This window comes from Lagenorhynchus albirostris, chromosome 11 (assembly GCF_949774975.1).
Source record: "Lagenorhynchus albirostris chromosome 11, mLagAlb1.1, whole genome shotgun sequence".
Taxonomy (NCBI): Eukaryota; Metazoa; Chordata; class Mammalia; order Artiodactyla; family Delphinidae; genus Lagenorhynchus; species Lagenorhynchus albirostris.
The window spans coordinates 47,405,328-47,420,035 of NC_083105.1; the positions used below are offsets into that span (position 1 = coordinate 47,405,328).

General features: G+C 37.6%; 1 protein-coding gene and 1 non-coding gene across 19 annotated transcripts in view; one reads left to right on the top strand and one right to left on the bottom strand.

Annotated features, from left to right (window-relative positions):
• Positions 1 to 3,545: 3,545 nt before the first annotated feature.
• The window catches only part of FRS2 (fibroblast growth factor receptor substrate 2), a 121,192-nt gene continuing 110,029 nt past the window's right edge, over positions 3,546 to 14,708 (bottom strand). For 17 of the 18 annotated variants that reach the window (XM_060165392.1, XM_060165393.1, XM_060165388.1 and 14 more), the window contains 5 exons: positions 13,535 to 13,626; positions 11,816 to 12,002; positions 10,631 to 10,789; positions 10,107 to 10,270; positions 3,546 to 8,733 (listed from right to left, as the gene is read on the bottom strand). In XM_060165392.1, coding sequence (XP_060021375.1) covers positions 7,783 to 8,733; positions 10,107 to 10,270; positions 10,631 to 10,789; positions 11,816 to 12,002; positions 13,535 to 13,600 — 1,527 coding nt within the window. In that variant the 5' untranslated portion in view covers positions 13,601 to 13,626 and the 3' untranslated portion in view covers positions 3,546 to 7,782. The remainder of the gene's footprint in view (positions 8,734 to 10,106; positions 10,271 to 10,630; positions 10,790 to 11,815; positions 12,003 to 13,534; positions 13,627 to 14,708) is intronic. The other variant, XM_060165404.1, reaches the window with a different exon arrangement.
• Positions 13,074 to 13,200, top strand: LOC132530103 (small nucleolar RNA SNORA25). Its single transcript, XR_009543661.1, has one exon. It is a non-coding gene; the product is annotated as a small nucleolar RNA SNORA25 (small nucleolar RNA).

Below are 14,708 nucleotides of genomic sequence, written 5' to 3' on the forward strand. Positions count from 1 at the left end.
GATGACTAATATCCTCTTACATAATGTCTTTGTAAAGAGCAAAATCAATCCCAAATATTTCCGTTTGTTAAGAACAGTTTCTACTTTCTCTAAGTTGACCCCTAGGACATTTAAAGCAAAATTTTTGTACTTAAAAAAAATGTTTAGCTTTGCATCTGATACCTTTTTCTCCCTTTGAGTAACTGATCTCTTAGCAAGCTCTTGGATTGTGGCAATTGTTAACATTGGTGGGTGTTTTCAATTAAAAAAAATATTTATTTGGCTGCGCCTGGTCTTAGTTGCAGCATGCGGGATCTTCGTTGCCACATGTGGGATCTTTAGTTGGAGCATGCGAACTCTTAGTTGCGGCATGTGGGATCTAGTTCCCTGACCAGGGATCAAACCTGGGCCCCCTGCATTGGGAGGGCAGAGTCCCAGCCACTGGACCACCAGGGAAGTCCTGATATTTTCAATTTTTAATTGTTCTACCCTTCAGATATATGCTAAGAGGGTTAGTTTACACCAGGGATTGACAAACCATGAGGCGCCAAATCCAACCTGCCACCTGATTTTGTATGGCCGGAGAGTTAAGAGTGATTTTTATATTTTTAAGTGATTGAAAACATAAAAACTTTTGTGATACATTAAAATTATATGAAATTTATATTTTGACATCCATGAAGCTTGGTTGTAACACAAGCAAACTCGTTTTTATACTGGGCAATACAATACAGAGTTATACAATGGAAGAGTTGAGTAGCTGTGACAGACTCTATAGCCCATAAAGCCTAAAATATTTACTATCTGATCCTTTACGGACAAAGTTTGCTGACCCCAGTTTACACTATTTGCAGGGTCCATCATGAAAAGGGGTGTTCAGATTGGACAAATTATTATAAATCTATCAAGAGTTTTGTGTTCTCTGTGGGAAAACTTGCTCTTTTTTCAGGAAATGTACCTCAACCGGCAGATCTCAAATCGCAGTGTAATGAGAAGTCACAATAACAAGGCGCTAAGATACCTGCACAATATTGAAAACATATGTTTTTATTGTAGGCAAAATCACATGTGGAAATATGTCCTCTGGCAGGCAAGTCTGAGACTATGGGTGATGGAGAAGCCAGCGCCCCCTCCCTGCTGGTCTTTGGAGTGGCGGTGGGGAGAAGCATAGCCAGGGGCTCTTGGATGGGAACTGGGAGGCAGGCTCTGCCACCTGTGGAGCAGAGGCCAGAGACAGCCAGGAGGAGCCCCCTATGAGGGAGCTCCCAGCAATCTGTCCTTTCTCTATTGCGTGTGTTTTGGACTTTTCCTCCTTTCCTGTGTCATTTGGTGTCACTCTTGTATGCCAGAGGCTAAACAGCTTCAGGAACCAGACTGCGCGGGTTTGGATTTCAACTCTTCCATGTATTAGTTTTGTAATTTGGGGTGGGTTCCATAAGCCTGCCTACTGTGATCTATAGCAATGTGAGAAATAACAAAATGATTTGTTTTAAGACACCAAGTTTTTAGGTGGCTTGTTGCACAGCAACAGATAACCTAAACACTCCTTTAACAATGCCTTTGAAAAAGCATTTATCCAGTTTTGCTTCCATTTTAGTCTCCCTGCCTTATTAAAATGCCATGTCCTCTATTTTATCCTCCATATTGATTTCAGTCATCTTTATAAAATGTTATTTCTCCAATGTTTAAACCCTTCAAATTGTCTCACCTCATTTTGAGTAAAACAGAAACTCGTTCGCATTCTATACCTATGTGATGTCTCTCATTTCTCCCTTCTCTATCCCCCCAGACTGCCTTTGCATCCTATGCTCCAGGCATATGGAACCTTGGCCACCACTGAACATCGTGATCTTTCTACACCTCTGTGCCTTTGCACATGGTATTTCTTCTCCCTAAGATATCCTCTCCCCTCCTGCCCTCATCAAACACCTCAGGGATTACCTCCTGTAAGCCCTTCTCGAAAATCTCCATTCTCAGGCTGAGTTAGATGCCCTTCCTTTGTATGTGCCTTTATCACATCACATATTCAGCACTGGAATAATTTTTTTCAATTCTCCTAAGTATATAGCTACTACTATTCTAGAGGTATCACAGAGATGGTAATTCCTTATACCTAATTTATATCTTAGGGCTTAGTCCTCTGGGGGGAGGAAGGGCACTGCCCTCAGTTAGAAGGGCTGTTCTAAACTACAAATTCTTTTGAGAACAAGAATTACTATCTTTATTACTAGCACAGGACCTAGTTTGTGCTCATTCATTAAATAAGAATATGTGAACAGTTACTGTCTTCAACGGAGCTCAAAGGAAAAATACAGAAATAATCCAAAAAAAGGTTTTAATTTCTGAGAACACACACCTAAGTTTTGCAAGATGTGGTCTCTGTCACATCTTAACCAATTTCTGTGTTCCATGGTATCTGGTACACAGTAAGCACCCAATCATTTGTGGACTTGTCTATTCCCTTTACTGTTTAAATAATCTCCATCTTGAGCTATACCGAAATAGGCTTTGCAGTGCCACTCAGTGACAAAAAACAGGTCTGGAGTCCCAGCCCTGAGTACTACTAGTTTAAATGACCAAGAAGATAAAAACTGTGAGAGTCTGTCAAATACGTAAAATTTCATTTCACTTTGAACTTTGAAAATGGAGGCAGTGATATGAGACTAAGGAATAAAACCTCTTATAAAGTTTCAAGAAATGTGTGAGGTATAAATACAGTGAAACTTTAAATAGGCATCCAACCAAACTTTTATTGGGGTTTTTTTTTTTTTTTTTTTGCATTACGCGGGCCTCTCACTGTTGTGGCCTCTCCCGTTGCGGAGCACAGGCTCCGGACGCGCAGGCTCAGCGGCCATGGCTCACGGGCCCAGCCGCTCCGCGGCATGTGGGATCTTCCCAGACCGGGGCACGAACCCGTGTCCCCTGCATCGGCAGGCGGACTCTCAACCACTGTGCCACCAGGGAAGCCCTTTATTGGGGTTTTATTGCAATCTACTTTAGGCAATAAGGGGGGAAGTAACCATAAGAACTCCGATCAGATTTTATTCAACAAAGCAGTTTTTCGCTAATGCTTAAGGTTAGTGTATAGTCAGCTCAGCTTCCAGTATCAACTTGAGTACCTCGTCATGGAGATTTATGCCAGAATGACAACAGTAAGTCATTGCAAGAAGCTAAATCATCTAAAATTAAACCATATTTTATATATAATTTTTAGGATGGTATATTAATACTCTACAATAAATAAGGATTTTTAAAAAGTGTTGCTTAGCCGTTGTTGAACTAAATTCAATTATTAGCTTATTCTTTAAGTACTCCAGTTAATAAAGGTTTGATTGTACTTCAAGAACTCTGACTTTTCCAAAAATAAAAAATTAGTTCTTATTTGTTAGGACAAAAATTAAGCTTAAAAGCACATTCACACTTGTCCTTAAAAGTACATTCACATCATATACGAGATAACTTCCTCATGCCTGGAAACATGGCTTATATGGCAAAAAGTCATATGCAAAGAACAACTAGAGGGTAATCCTCCCATGTCCACATCCTCCAAAAAGCCACACTTGGCCTCAGTGTAAAAGTTATATTTTATTGCCATGCTACAAAATGTATGAAGTTGGCACTGACAGGGAGAAATAGAGAACAAGGGTGGGGAGGGCTAGAGGGCAAAAGATGTTGTTACATATACAACAAGGTTTAATCAACAGTGGTAAATTTTGCCAATATTAAAAATGCAAACCAAAATTTAAAATGCTGATATGAAACAGCATTAAAATACAATTTATGCATAGTACTGTATCACTTATGTCTTTTATTAGAGAAATATGGAATGCTTATAAACGAAATTAACTATAGGGGGTAAAATTCATATTTCATTTACAATTTGGCAATGTTAGACAATTTTTTAGTCCCACTGTTAGACAATTTTTTATAAAAGACAAAATTAAAAATCTAATAAGCTACCTTTATACAAAGTTGCTATATTTATGCCTGTACGTAGGAAAAAAACATTTATAATGCAAATTAGGACATACATAATCTTACAATATTATACAATGTAATGAAAATAAAAACATAACACAAAATTTGTCCTTTATAAAATGTGTATTTTGCATTTACCAATGCAAATGTGGCACACTGGTGACTACTGTACTATTAATGCCAGTCCGTTTCCATGCTGCTATTGTCCAATTGTCATAGAACTGCAATTGTAATGATGCTACAAAAGAATTGTGTTACACCAAAAAAGAAAAAAAAGAGGATGTAGGGATGGGGAAAAGGGACGTAAAGAACAGGAAAAATAGGGTGCTGGTTTGGGCAGTGTATATTGTGGTATGTCATAAAATATTTGTTAATTTTTCAAGCCAAAAACATTTCCTATACATTCTGTGATTTTGTACCAATGCCTTTATTCAAATTTGGCAAACATCAGGGAAAAGGTAATTTAGTACCATATACCTCACATATCAGAGATTAGAAAGAGATGCCAATACATCAGTTACTTCTGAATGTTGTCTCTGATGGTATGTCTATTTCAAGGATATAGATATATATATATATAGATATATATATATGTATATACAAATATACATATATATATTTATACACACACACTACACATTGCACAAAACACTTGGACATTATGGGTTAGGAACAGCACAAGGGGAAATGGGATGTATTTTTTAGCTTGTTAAGACCTTTACCTTGAGGCAAAAATATGGTGGCACATTATTGGGAAATTACGAAAACATAAGGCCCCTGTCCCATTTTTAATAGAACATTATTGAGGTACATTTTTATACTTTGCGCCACGGATTTTTTTTGGTGGGGGAGGGATACACAAACACTAGCTTGACTCACAACACTGAACTGTGGGGTCAACATTAATATCTGTAAAAACAAAGACTGCTTGGCAAATTTTCTGAAGTCCAAAATGTGATCTATTCTGGATATACTGAGAAGTGAAAAGCTTTTTGCTGAGTCTTCAAAAGTAAAGTGCATATCTCATCACTCCACAGCAGCAGTAAATAAAAGGAACTATTTGCCAATCTTCCTGGAGGGAGGGAAGGCACCATATTTTCATTTTGAAAGGAAGATGAACCTGGGAAATAAAACACACTAAGAAAAAACACATGTAATACCCATATCAGTTTCCAGCCCTGGTCTGGGATAAAAGCTGTTACGATCTATATGGATAAAACAGGATTCTATTAGGGGAAAAGCATATGATCAATGACTATATTTCCAAAACCAAAAAGTGGGATCACATGATCTATCAACAGAACAGAATATCTAAAATTAGGTCTGTCTCAGAAAATCTGAAACATATGGCCACAATTATATCCCAATAAAATATCTCATTCTAAAATGCACCCAGTAATTGGTACAATTCTTCCAGGACAGAGCTTAATGCCCATTACTAGACTACTGCAGAGGACAAATAGTGTTCTATGTTATTTTTAATTAAATAGGAACACAGGTGATTTCCAGAGACATTTAGAAATTAATACCAGTTGTATACATCTTCCCTAATACTCGTAGTACCTAAAACTCAAATTCTTAGCAGACAAATTGGTCCTATTTTCATTTTTAAAGCACACAGTATTGAAAGAATAAATTGCAATGGTTATATTATAGTTGCTTAAAAAATATAAAAACTAATCAGAATCTGGAAGGAAAAATGAAAAGGCTGAGGAAAAGTAAGAAAAGAAAGTATCCAACCTCCAAAATGAGTAAATAGGTCAGCCCTTTTGTTTGGAGGTTAACGTTCTGTCTTGACTGCTTGTTTCGGAGAAAACCATGTGCACTGGTTCCATCATAACTCTTATTCCACATTACAAAAATCATCACATAAATTTGGCACAATTAGCAATCTACTCAGAATAAAGCATAAATGGAACAATACATTAAAATGGAAACTGCATACCTATACCACTGCTCTCTTTTTAGAGAACAGTGAACACTTCGGTAAGCACCAAATTCACAGAAAAGAAAGAAGATTCTGCTATGCACATAAACCAGTGGCACTAAAAATGATAAAGACATCTTTAATAATTTATTTTCTTTATAATGGTCCCACCGTATTATTTTGCTAATCCATTCACTGTCCTATAATTAGGTCATTTATGGAACAGATTGGATGCTATATGACTGAAATTTTTCATGCTAAATTAACCTTAGTTACATCTGGTAGATCCAGACCAAAATCTCAAATTTCCTCATATTTAGAGGAGACAGCGACGTATTTTGCAAGGATATCTAACCTTCTTTCCACTCTACCTGCTCTTATCTACTCTAGGATTTGGGAAACTGGAAACTTCTTGATTTTCCAAGAGCTAGACATATGGACCCTCATCAGTTTATATAAACTTCAATTCATTTTCAATCCTAAATTATGACACAATGTCATTGCTATAAGACTTCCACTGTACCTGCTATGCTGGCAACAATTTTAACATTCTATTAAAATAAAGGGATAACCCAAGATCCAGCTATGAGTGAAAGGACAGCAGAGCTGAGGAGCACGACAGTGGGCAAAGTACAGCTGCAGCCGTGTGACTGAGGGGATCACTGCTAAAGTGCTGGGAGAGTGCCCACAGAGAAAACACAGTACCTTTAGGGAAATTTGCATGTTAAAAGTAGCTTCCTTTTTTTTTTCTTCTCAGCTGCTTAAGAGATCACCTATGAACACAAGTGAAATTTAAAATTGTGAGAATGCTTTTATCAACTTGAAAAGTAAACGGCATATAAATAAATACTGGACAAGGGCAACCCTGTTACAGAATAACAGTAAGTTCCAAATGAACCTTCAAAACCACAATTTGACAAAAATGCAAACTAAACAAAAATGAACACATAATCCAATTTCAAAACTATATACAAACTCAAACATCCTAAATTGAAAAAGACATGAAGCAACAAAATTAGACATCCCAAACACCAAAGGAAAAACTTGAAGGTAAATGGCAATCTAATGGCACAAATGCCTCCAGAAAACAATGTTACTGTTAATAATCTGTAGGAGAGAAACTTTCAAGAGATCATGGTTCAGATTTTCAAATGTTTTTGGATAAAGTGACCTGAGACTGATTCTTGAGCCTATGTGTAATTCTGACTAAGATATCTGGGCATGCCTTTCAAATGACACCATGAGATGAGTAAAGAGAAAACCTCGTCTCTTTCCTGCCTTTCAACACACCAACAGCAAACCATGTTCATGAACGTAGGGCTCTTTCTAGAAACGCTGAAGGCTAAGGAACTGACTGGTACATAGGAGGTGTGGTACTTCTATTTCCATACATATGTCCTGGCTCAAGTCAAAAAGCCTACAATTAATGAAATAAAGGATTCCTCATGTTACATGCTGGAGGTCACATACCATGAATAGTAAATCTACAAATAGTACTTTCAAAGCCTAGAGTTATCTGTTAGCAATGCACATTATCAAGAGGCTTTATAATATGCTTTAAATGCCAACCATGACTTAGACGTGAATGATATGCATGAGTCCAGAATCTTAATAAAAATTGACCAGCATGTCACTCACTTCAATTCTCATTTTAAATAGGCACTGTGAAAATGGGAATGCTGCTGTACAGTAATGAGTAGTATAGAATGAAATTAGTGTTCTTTTATGAGTACCTGCTCTACATTTTAATTTCCCTTTAAAGAAGCACATGAAATAGTCAGAAAAAAATTTTTTATCAGTCTATAAAAGGAGTTAGTGTTTAGAAATAAAAATGAAGCACTTGCATCTTCATTTTTTAAAACTTCACAAAGGTGCAAACAATGTAATGGTTTCTGGGCTCACATGGGCAGATCAGTACTATTGTGTCTAGTTTTCCTAGATGTACCATCGTCTCGTGGCAGTGCTTTCTGCAGATTTGACATAGCAGCAGTTCTCTCGATGTCTATCACAGCATACAGCTCTGTGCGTCTGGTAGGGGTCTGTGGAAGGGGAGTGGTAGGCGTTTTTGGAGTCTGAGGGTTGTCAGAGTCACTGCCACCTTCCAAGTCAACCTGTATGTAATTGAGCTGCCTGTGTTCTAAACTTGGGCGTCTGATATCAAAGTTAAAGACTGTCGGTGTACAGTCCCGACGCCTTGAATATTCTATTTTGTGAGCACTTGCCGGCACTGTTACATTCTCTGTATTTACATAGTTATGCATTGGATCAAGATTATTATGGTAGCCATTTAGAGATGGGGTCTTTGGTCCTAAATTGTCATCTTCATCCCTACTTAGCTTGCGGGCTTCCCAAACGGGAGGCAAAGATGGTAGATTTTCGTAGTTTAACAATGCAGTTCTTCTCTGAGCTGAGTTGTTGATATTCTGGGTATCTGAGGTACTGGTGGACGGCAGACGACCTCTCCTGAGCCCTGACGCACTGGGGAGAGATAGCCCATTTAGATTTTCATACACCAGTTTGTTAACAGAGGGCGCGTCTCTTCGTTCATCACTGTCATAGCCAGTGTCCCATTCCGTGTTATTCGCACCACTTCCACTGACTTGATCTCTTCCAAGTTGTTCCAGTTTCTCTTTTTCCATTAATTGCTTTTGAACTGGGGTTGGTCCTAAGACAAACTTGACTCCTTCAGGTTCAAGAAGAATCTGAGGGTCCCTGTCCTCAATATTACTTGGTTCTTCTTTTGGTGTGTTGCTTTCAGCATTAGAAACCCTCGCCTCCAATGGGACATGCACACTTGCGCGGTTTTTCCGTTCTTCTTGTACACCTGTAGTGTTGACATAGGTATGTACCTAAAACAAAAGAGGAAAGTGAATCAGTAAACTTGCTTTAAAAAGAAAAAAAATTTGCCTGACTATATCTATTAATTTTATTAACTTTCTAAGTATATTCTTACTTCAAAGCTTTTGTACCTGTTTTTTTAACCAACAAAAAGGTTGGGAGGAGGTGGGAGAAATGTAGAAATGTCTTCCTAGCTTGATAAAAGAATAACTGCTTTAAAATACATGTGATGGGGCTTCCCTGGTGGCACAGTGGTTGAGAGTCCGCCTGCCAATGCAGGGGACAGGGGTTCGTGCCCCGGTCCGGGAAGATCCCACATGCTGCGGAGCAGCTGGGCCCATGAGCCATGGCCTCTGAGCCTGCACGTCCGGAGCCTGTACTCCGCAACGGGAGAGACCACAACAGTGAGAGGCCCGTGTACCACAAAAACAAAACAAAACAAAACAAAACAAAATACATGTGATGGTGAAACATGATAAGCATTCTGTAGAAAAAATAAAAACTCAGGAACAAATGGGGATTATTACTTTGATGTTGTTTTAAAATTCTCATCAATGCATTAAAACCTGATTTAGAAATAGGAAATAACAAGTATTAAAAAGGAAGAGAGAAATTTATCATAATTTATAGATGATCTGACTATACAAAGAAACAGACCCTACTAGATTCAATAAGAGTTCTGTAAAATGCATAGATATAAAATAGATACCAGGAAATTAATGCTACTTAGAAAAGTTTGTGGTATTTTGCGGGGGGGACAATATAAAAAAAGTTCAGAAGTCTATACATAACATTTGAAAACCTCAAAAATAAAATTCAAAACTAAGGGAAATTTAATTATAGTAAATAAGAACTCATTTAACAAGTAAAGAACACAACCAAATGGATTTCAAAACAGTAAAAATTTCTTCATGATAAACAACCATATTGTTGACAAAAGATAAGTATAACTAAGTAATACATAGACAATGTTAACCAGCTAACTTCATTCCTAAAATGAAAATATAATAGTCAGGAATATTAAATTGCTCTGTTAAAACACAACAAAATCTGCCTTATTGCTAGTAGTCCACTAACTATAAAAACTGTAACATAAAAAGCTTTCATTGGAGGTTACTGTAACTGAATTGGCCATTGGTTATGTCCGTCTTTATCTATAGATGCACCTCTCCTGTGAACCCACAAACTTACTGTAATGCTAAGTTTCCCTCAACACCTATATATATTTGGGTATATGACAGAAAATACATGCTATTTCCTCTGAGTCTTCACTACAAAAGTCATAAACAAATAGCGACAGCTAAAATTCAAACTAAAACCTTCAAGTGTTGGCACAATAACACTCTAACCCCACACAATATGTTAGACAGTAGGACATGCTTACTTGTTCCTCAGCCACAAGCAAGGGATGTGTAGACTCTTCACCTACTGAAGGCAGGCGTGCACTTCCCACAGAAGGATGTCTGCTTGAAGGATGGGATGAAGCGTCTCCAAATGAGGGGTATCGGGGATATCCATTAGGTAAGTTCTGAGCAGCAAACCCTGGAGCTGAGTTTTTGTTTGTTTATTGGTTTAAGAAAGGATACAGGGGTAGGGCACAGAGAATAAAAATGAATGAGAATACAATCAGCACTGAGAGGTTTAAGGAAGGTGTTTCTGGCAAGACATATGAGAAACCAGAGCAAAACAGCATACCACCTCCACTCTAACTTTCCACTCACATTTTAAATAATATGAAACATTTAATGTTTTCATATTTAAAATATTTAAAATGTTTATAATTATAGCTAAGTTTTTTAAAACTCACAACCACTATACTTACGTTAGCCAATGGTAATTCCTAACAATTTATAGATTAAAAAACCATAATCTATAGTTTATAATAGAAGAAGGAAAATGGACACTTACTTGTAGGTGTTCGAGGTGTTCTGGGGACTTCCAATTCTGTCTGATGATTATTCCTTTCAACAACTGGCTCCTCCACTACATTTATACTATTATTCTGCATAATCTCTTGCAACATATTAAATAATTCTTCTGCACGAGCACACTTAAAGGCAAAGATTCCTACAAATACAAACCAGAAGAAAAAAATGGTCACTGCATCTTTAAAAAAGACACAGGAGCACCTGTCGAAGAACAAACTTGTAAAGTAAGCATTCCATGCACCAATAGCAAGAAAAGGCTTTAATATAAATGTCTGATAAATTAATTATATTCCCTGTTTCAAAACATAAACCCAAAGTTCACAGAATAATTTTCATTTGTCCATGGGTGATGGCTCAAAATAAGGAAGACAAAAACAAGATTTGCAAACTTACTCTAGTCTGCTTTTTAACAGCAGGGGGAGCCCAACTTACCATTACCAAGGGAATTCCTTATCACTTGACAGGCCCTTGCTCTGTGGTTTACAATCATTACCTTGTTTAATTATTGGATTACCGTTGCCCTCTGATACAGAAGAAATTTGATGCGTCAGAGGTCATGCAACTTGCCCAAGGACTTTCAAGAAGTAGGTAGCAAAAAATAAAAGTACGTTCTGTTTGACTCCAAAGTTTAGGTTCTTTTCCCAGAGTTACAACAGTAAAGACATAGAGGCAATTTACTGGGACTAATCATTTACTTACTGCAAATCTTAAATTTAATATAAGCCAAAATTCTGGACATAGAAAACATGCTTAATAAATGCTTGATAAATGAATACATAGTGTACTATGTCTCTTTTTTTTTCTTTTTTTTTTTTTTTTGCAGTACGCGGGCCTCTCACTGCTGTGGCCTCTCCCGTTGCGGAGCACAGGCTCCGGACTTCCAGGCTCAGCGGCCATGGCTCATGGGCCCAGCCGCTCCGCGGCATGTGGGATCTTCCCGGACTGGGGCACGAACCTGTGTCCCCTATATCGGCAGGCGGACTCTCAACCATTGTGCCACCAGGGAAGCCCGATGTCTCTTTTTTAAATAATCCACTTATTTGAGAATTTTTTTATTCTGGATAAAAGTAAAATATTAAACATTACATATAGAATAACTGAATTATAGAATGCTATTTCAAATATGATAATGTTTGGAGAAAAAAAAAATAAAGGCTCTACCTACCTTGTCCAGTTTGACACCTTCGACCACTTTCAAAAGAAAAGAGATTCGAATCATAGCCATAGCGTCGGAGGCAGAGGTAGTGCCATTTTACCGAGTCACGTTTGCGAGTGTATAAAATCAGTTCCGTGTCTGTAAGTTCCATTATGCCAGAACCTAACTCATTCCCATCATCATCCACATTAATGACCTAAAAAATAAAGTTTAATTAGTGCTAACTTAATGCTCCCACTTGACAGTTATGCACATATTTCACTAATTTGTCAGGAAAATGTACTATTGCTTATTGGTTCAGTTATTGGTTCCTTTGTTAGTTCATTCAACAACCAATTGTGTGTTTAGGGCATGGATTATGTAGCAGTGTAATACCCAGTTCATATCCACAAAGAACTCACATTCCCACTGAGGAGATAAGATATACAAACACGAAAAACACCACAAAACTGTAAATGCTTAACTAACAAATGAGTGCAACAGAGGCTGCGAAATGCAGGAACTGTGGCGGAGGGTTGTTGGAGAAGCCGTCACATAAAAAGAGGAGGGACTTTAGCTGGGCCTTGGGTATAATTAAATTTAGACAGGAAATAAAGTTAAGAGGGAGAACTGGTGGGTCAGGAGTTAGGGGGCACATCCTGAAGATGCAGTGCTACAGCAGAGACAAAGAAGGTATGTTTCAGAGAGATCAGGACAGGACTGGCATTGAGTTCATGTAAGGGAAGGCTTTGCACTGCTCAGTTTCAGAAAATGGCCAGAGACTATAAAGAACAGATAACACTTAGGGAGAATTCACTATACCCCTGGGTTGGGCAAAGTGCTTTACTTGTGTTTTTGTCATTTAATACTGATCCTAAACTGCAGGTAACAGTATTTTCTCCACTGCACACAAATCAACAAAGACTTAGTGATAATGTAACCTGCCAAAGGTAACAAAGCTATGAAGCAAGAGGGCTGTGACTTATACCTAGGTTTGTGTGATCCAGTGGCTATGATTTACAGCAGAATGAGGTCACAATATGAGAGATTAATGACTGTGGATGAGTAAGGAATGGAGCACTTAGCATCTAAGTAACAGAATACCACTGAAGTTTTAGAATGATGAAGGAGGAAGATTAATTTGATGTCAACTGCAGGATGCATCACAGAGGTGACTGAAGATGGAGTTCAGTTATGAAATTGTCCAAGCATTAAACAATGACTGGGAGCTAGTGACAGGACTGAAGAGGCACCTACAAAGTGGCATTTTAAAGACAATATTATCAGTAGGTCATTTCAAAGAGGGCTGATGGGACCGAATCCAGGGGCTCTTATCACTGTGACCAAAGATTGAGTTCTTCAGAGGATGTAACAGTCACTCATTAGTGCTATGTTTTCCTGACGGAGATACAAGATTTAGGCACTCATATCCATGATTGGTGATGTCGAAAGGTAAAAATAAACGTAAATGTCTTCCAAGTTAAAAAAAAAAAAAGACAGTATTATCAGAATTGTGTGGCTCTAACTGGATATGGAAGACCAAAGGAAAAGGAAAAGAGGATTTCACACTGTCAGTAAGAAATGTTGTCATCATTTGTTAAAACAAGAAAAGGCAGAATGGACAAAAAAGGAAAATATAAGGATCTGAATACAAAAGTGAGGAAATAATAAGACATGTTAATTAAGTGAAGTAAAAGAAGAGCATGCAGGTAGGCAGTGAGAGCTACATCTCAACCAGTTTTTACTGACCTTAAACTTGTTCCGATGGTTATCTGGGACAGTGTCTTTATCTGGACAGCTACAACAGCTACCCATGGCTTCTTCAGAAGACCATGTGAGCACTACATGAAAGATAATTTGCAAAAAATTATTAGATGTAAGATACAAAGGTCAAAAAACAGAAAAAGACACTAGAAATCATCTAACATAAGCCCTGCGTTATTTTGATGAGGAAAACTAAGCCTAAGGAAATAAATGGCTAGAGCTAGATTTCACACAACTAGCTGGAGAATTTTACTCAGCAACAAGAAGAATAATTCTGTGAGGGAGACTTCACAGAAATCTCAAATTTAATTTGCAAAGGTCTGCCTATTTTAAAATTATCTAAAAGAAACCAATTTAAGTTCTCACACATAACACTATTAAAATAAAGTCATTCATGGAATTAACCGTTTATGGCTTATTAGGAATTTCAGTCCCTCTTTATTAATAAATTTCCAAAAGGATGCTAGACTTCTGGCTTGGCAAGTATTTTGATTCATACCATGCATTGTAGTATTCTTTACGTATCCCAACAGACAAAATTGGTTAATAAGACACAAAAACAAATCTGGAATAGTTCATTAAGAGAGAAAGACAACTCAAAATTCAAGCTGTAACTTAACACAGAGAATACTGGCAAAACTGAAAGAGTGTGTCTATCTAATCCCTTCCCACAGAAGGTTAGAGATAAGTGGTTACAGTGACATTAAGTGTTGAAGAATACTGCAAGTGAACAAAGGAAAAATTCAAAACTTCACTTACAAACAAGAGAAAGAATGAGAATGGATGTGACAGTATTTGAAAAAAGGGGGAAAGAAGGAAGCATAAGAAGCTATTAAACATTAAAAACATAAATCTGATTAAAATTTGCCTAAAATTCTTCAGCAGATCTTCACTACCTTCAGGAAAAAATGCAAAGCTCATCAGTATGACACATGGTCCTTCACAATTTGGTCTCTGTCTACAAAGACAGTCTAACCTCTTCCCTCCTCTCTGCTTTGAGTCCTACCCAGCCATACTAAACAGTTTCCCCAGAGCATCTTGTTCTCTCACACCCTTCCATGCTGCTCCTTTCTCAAGATTCAACTTCAGAGTACAGTGCCTTCAGGAAGCCTTCTCTGACTCCCACCAACTGGGCAAGTTATATTCCTTGTGTACCCCC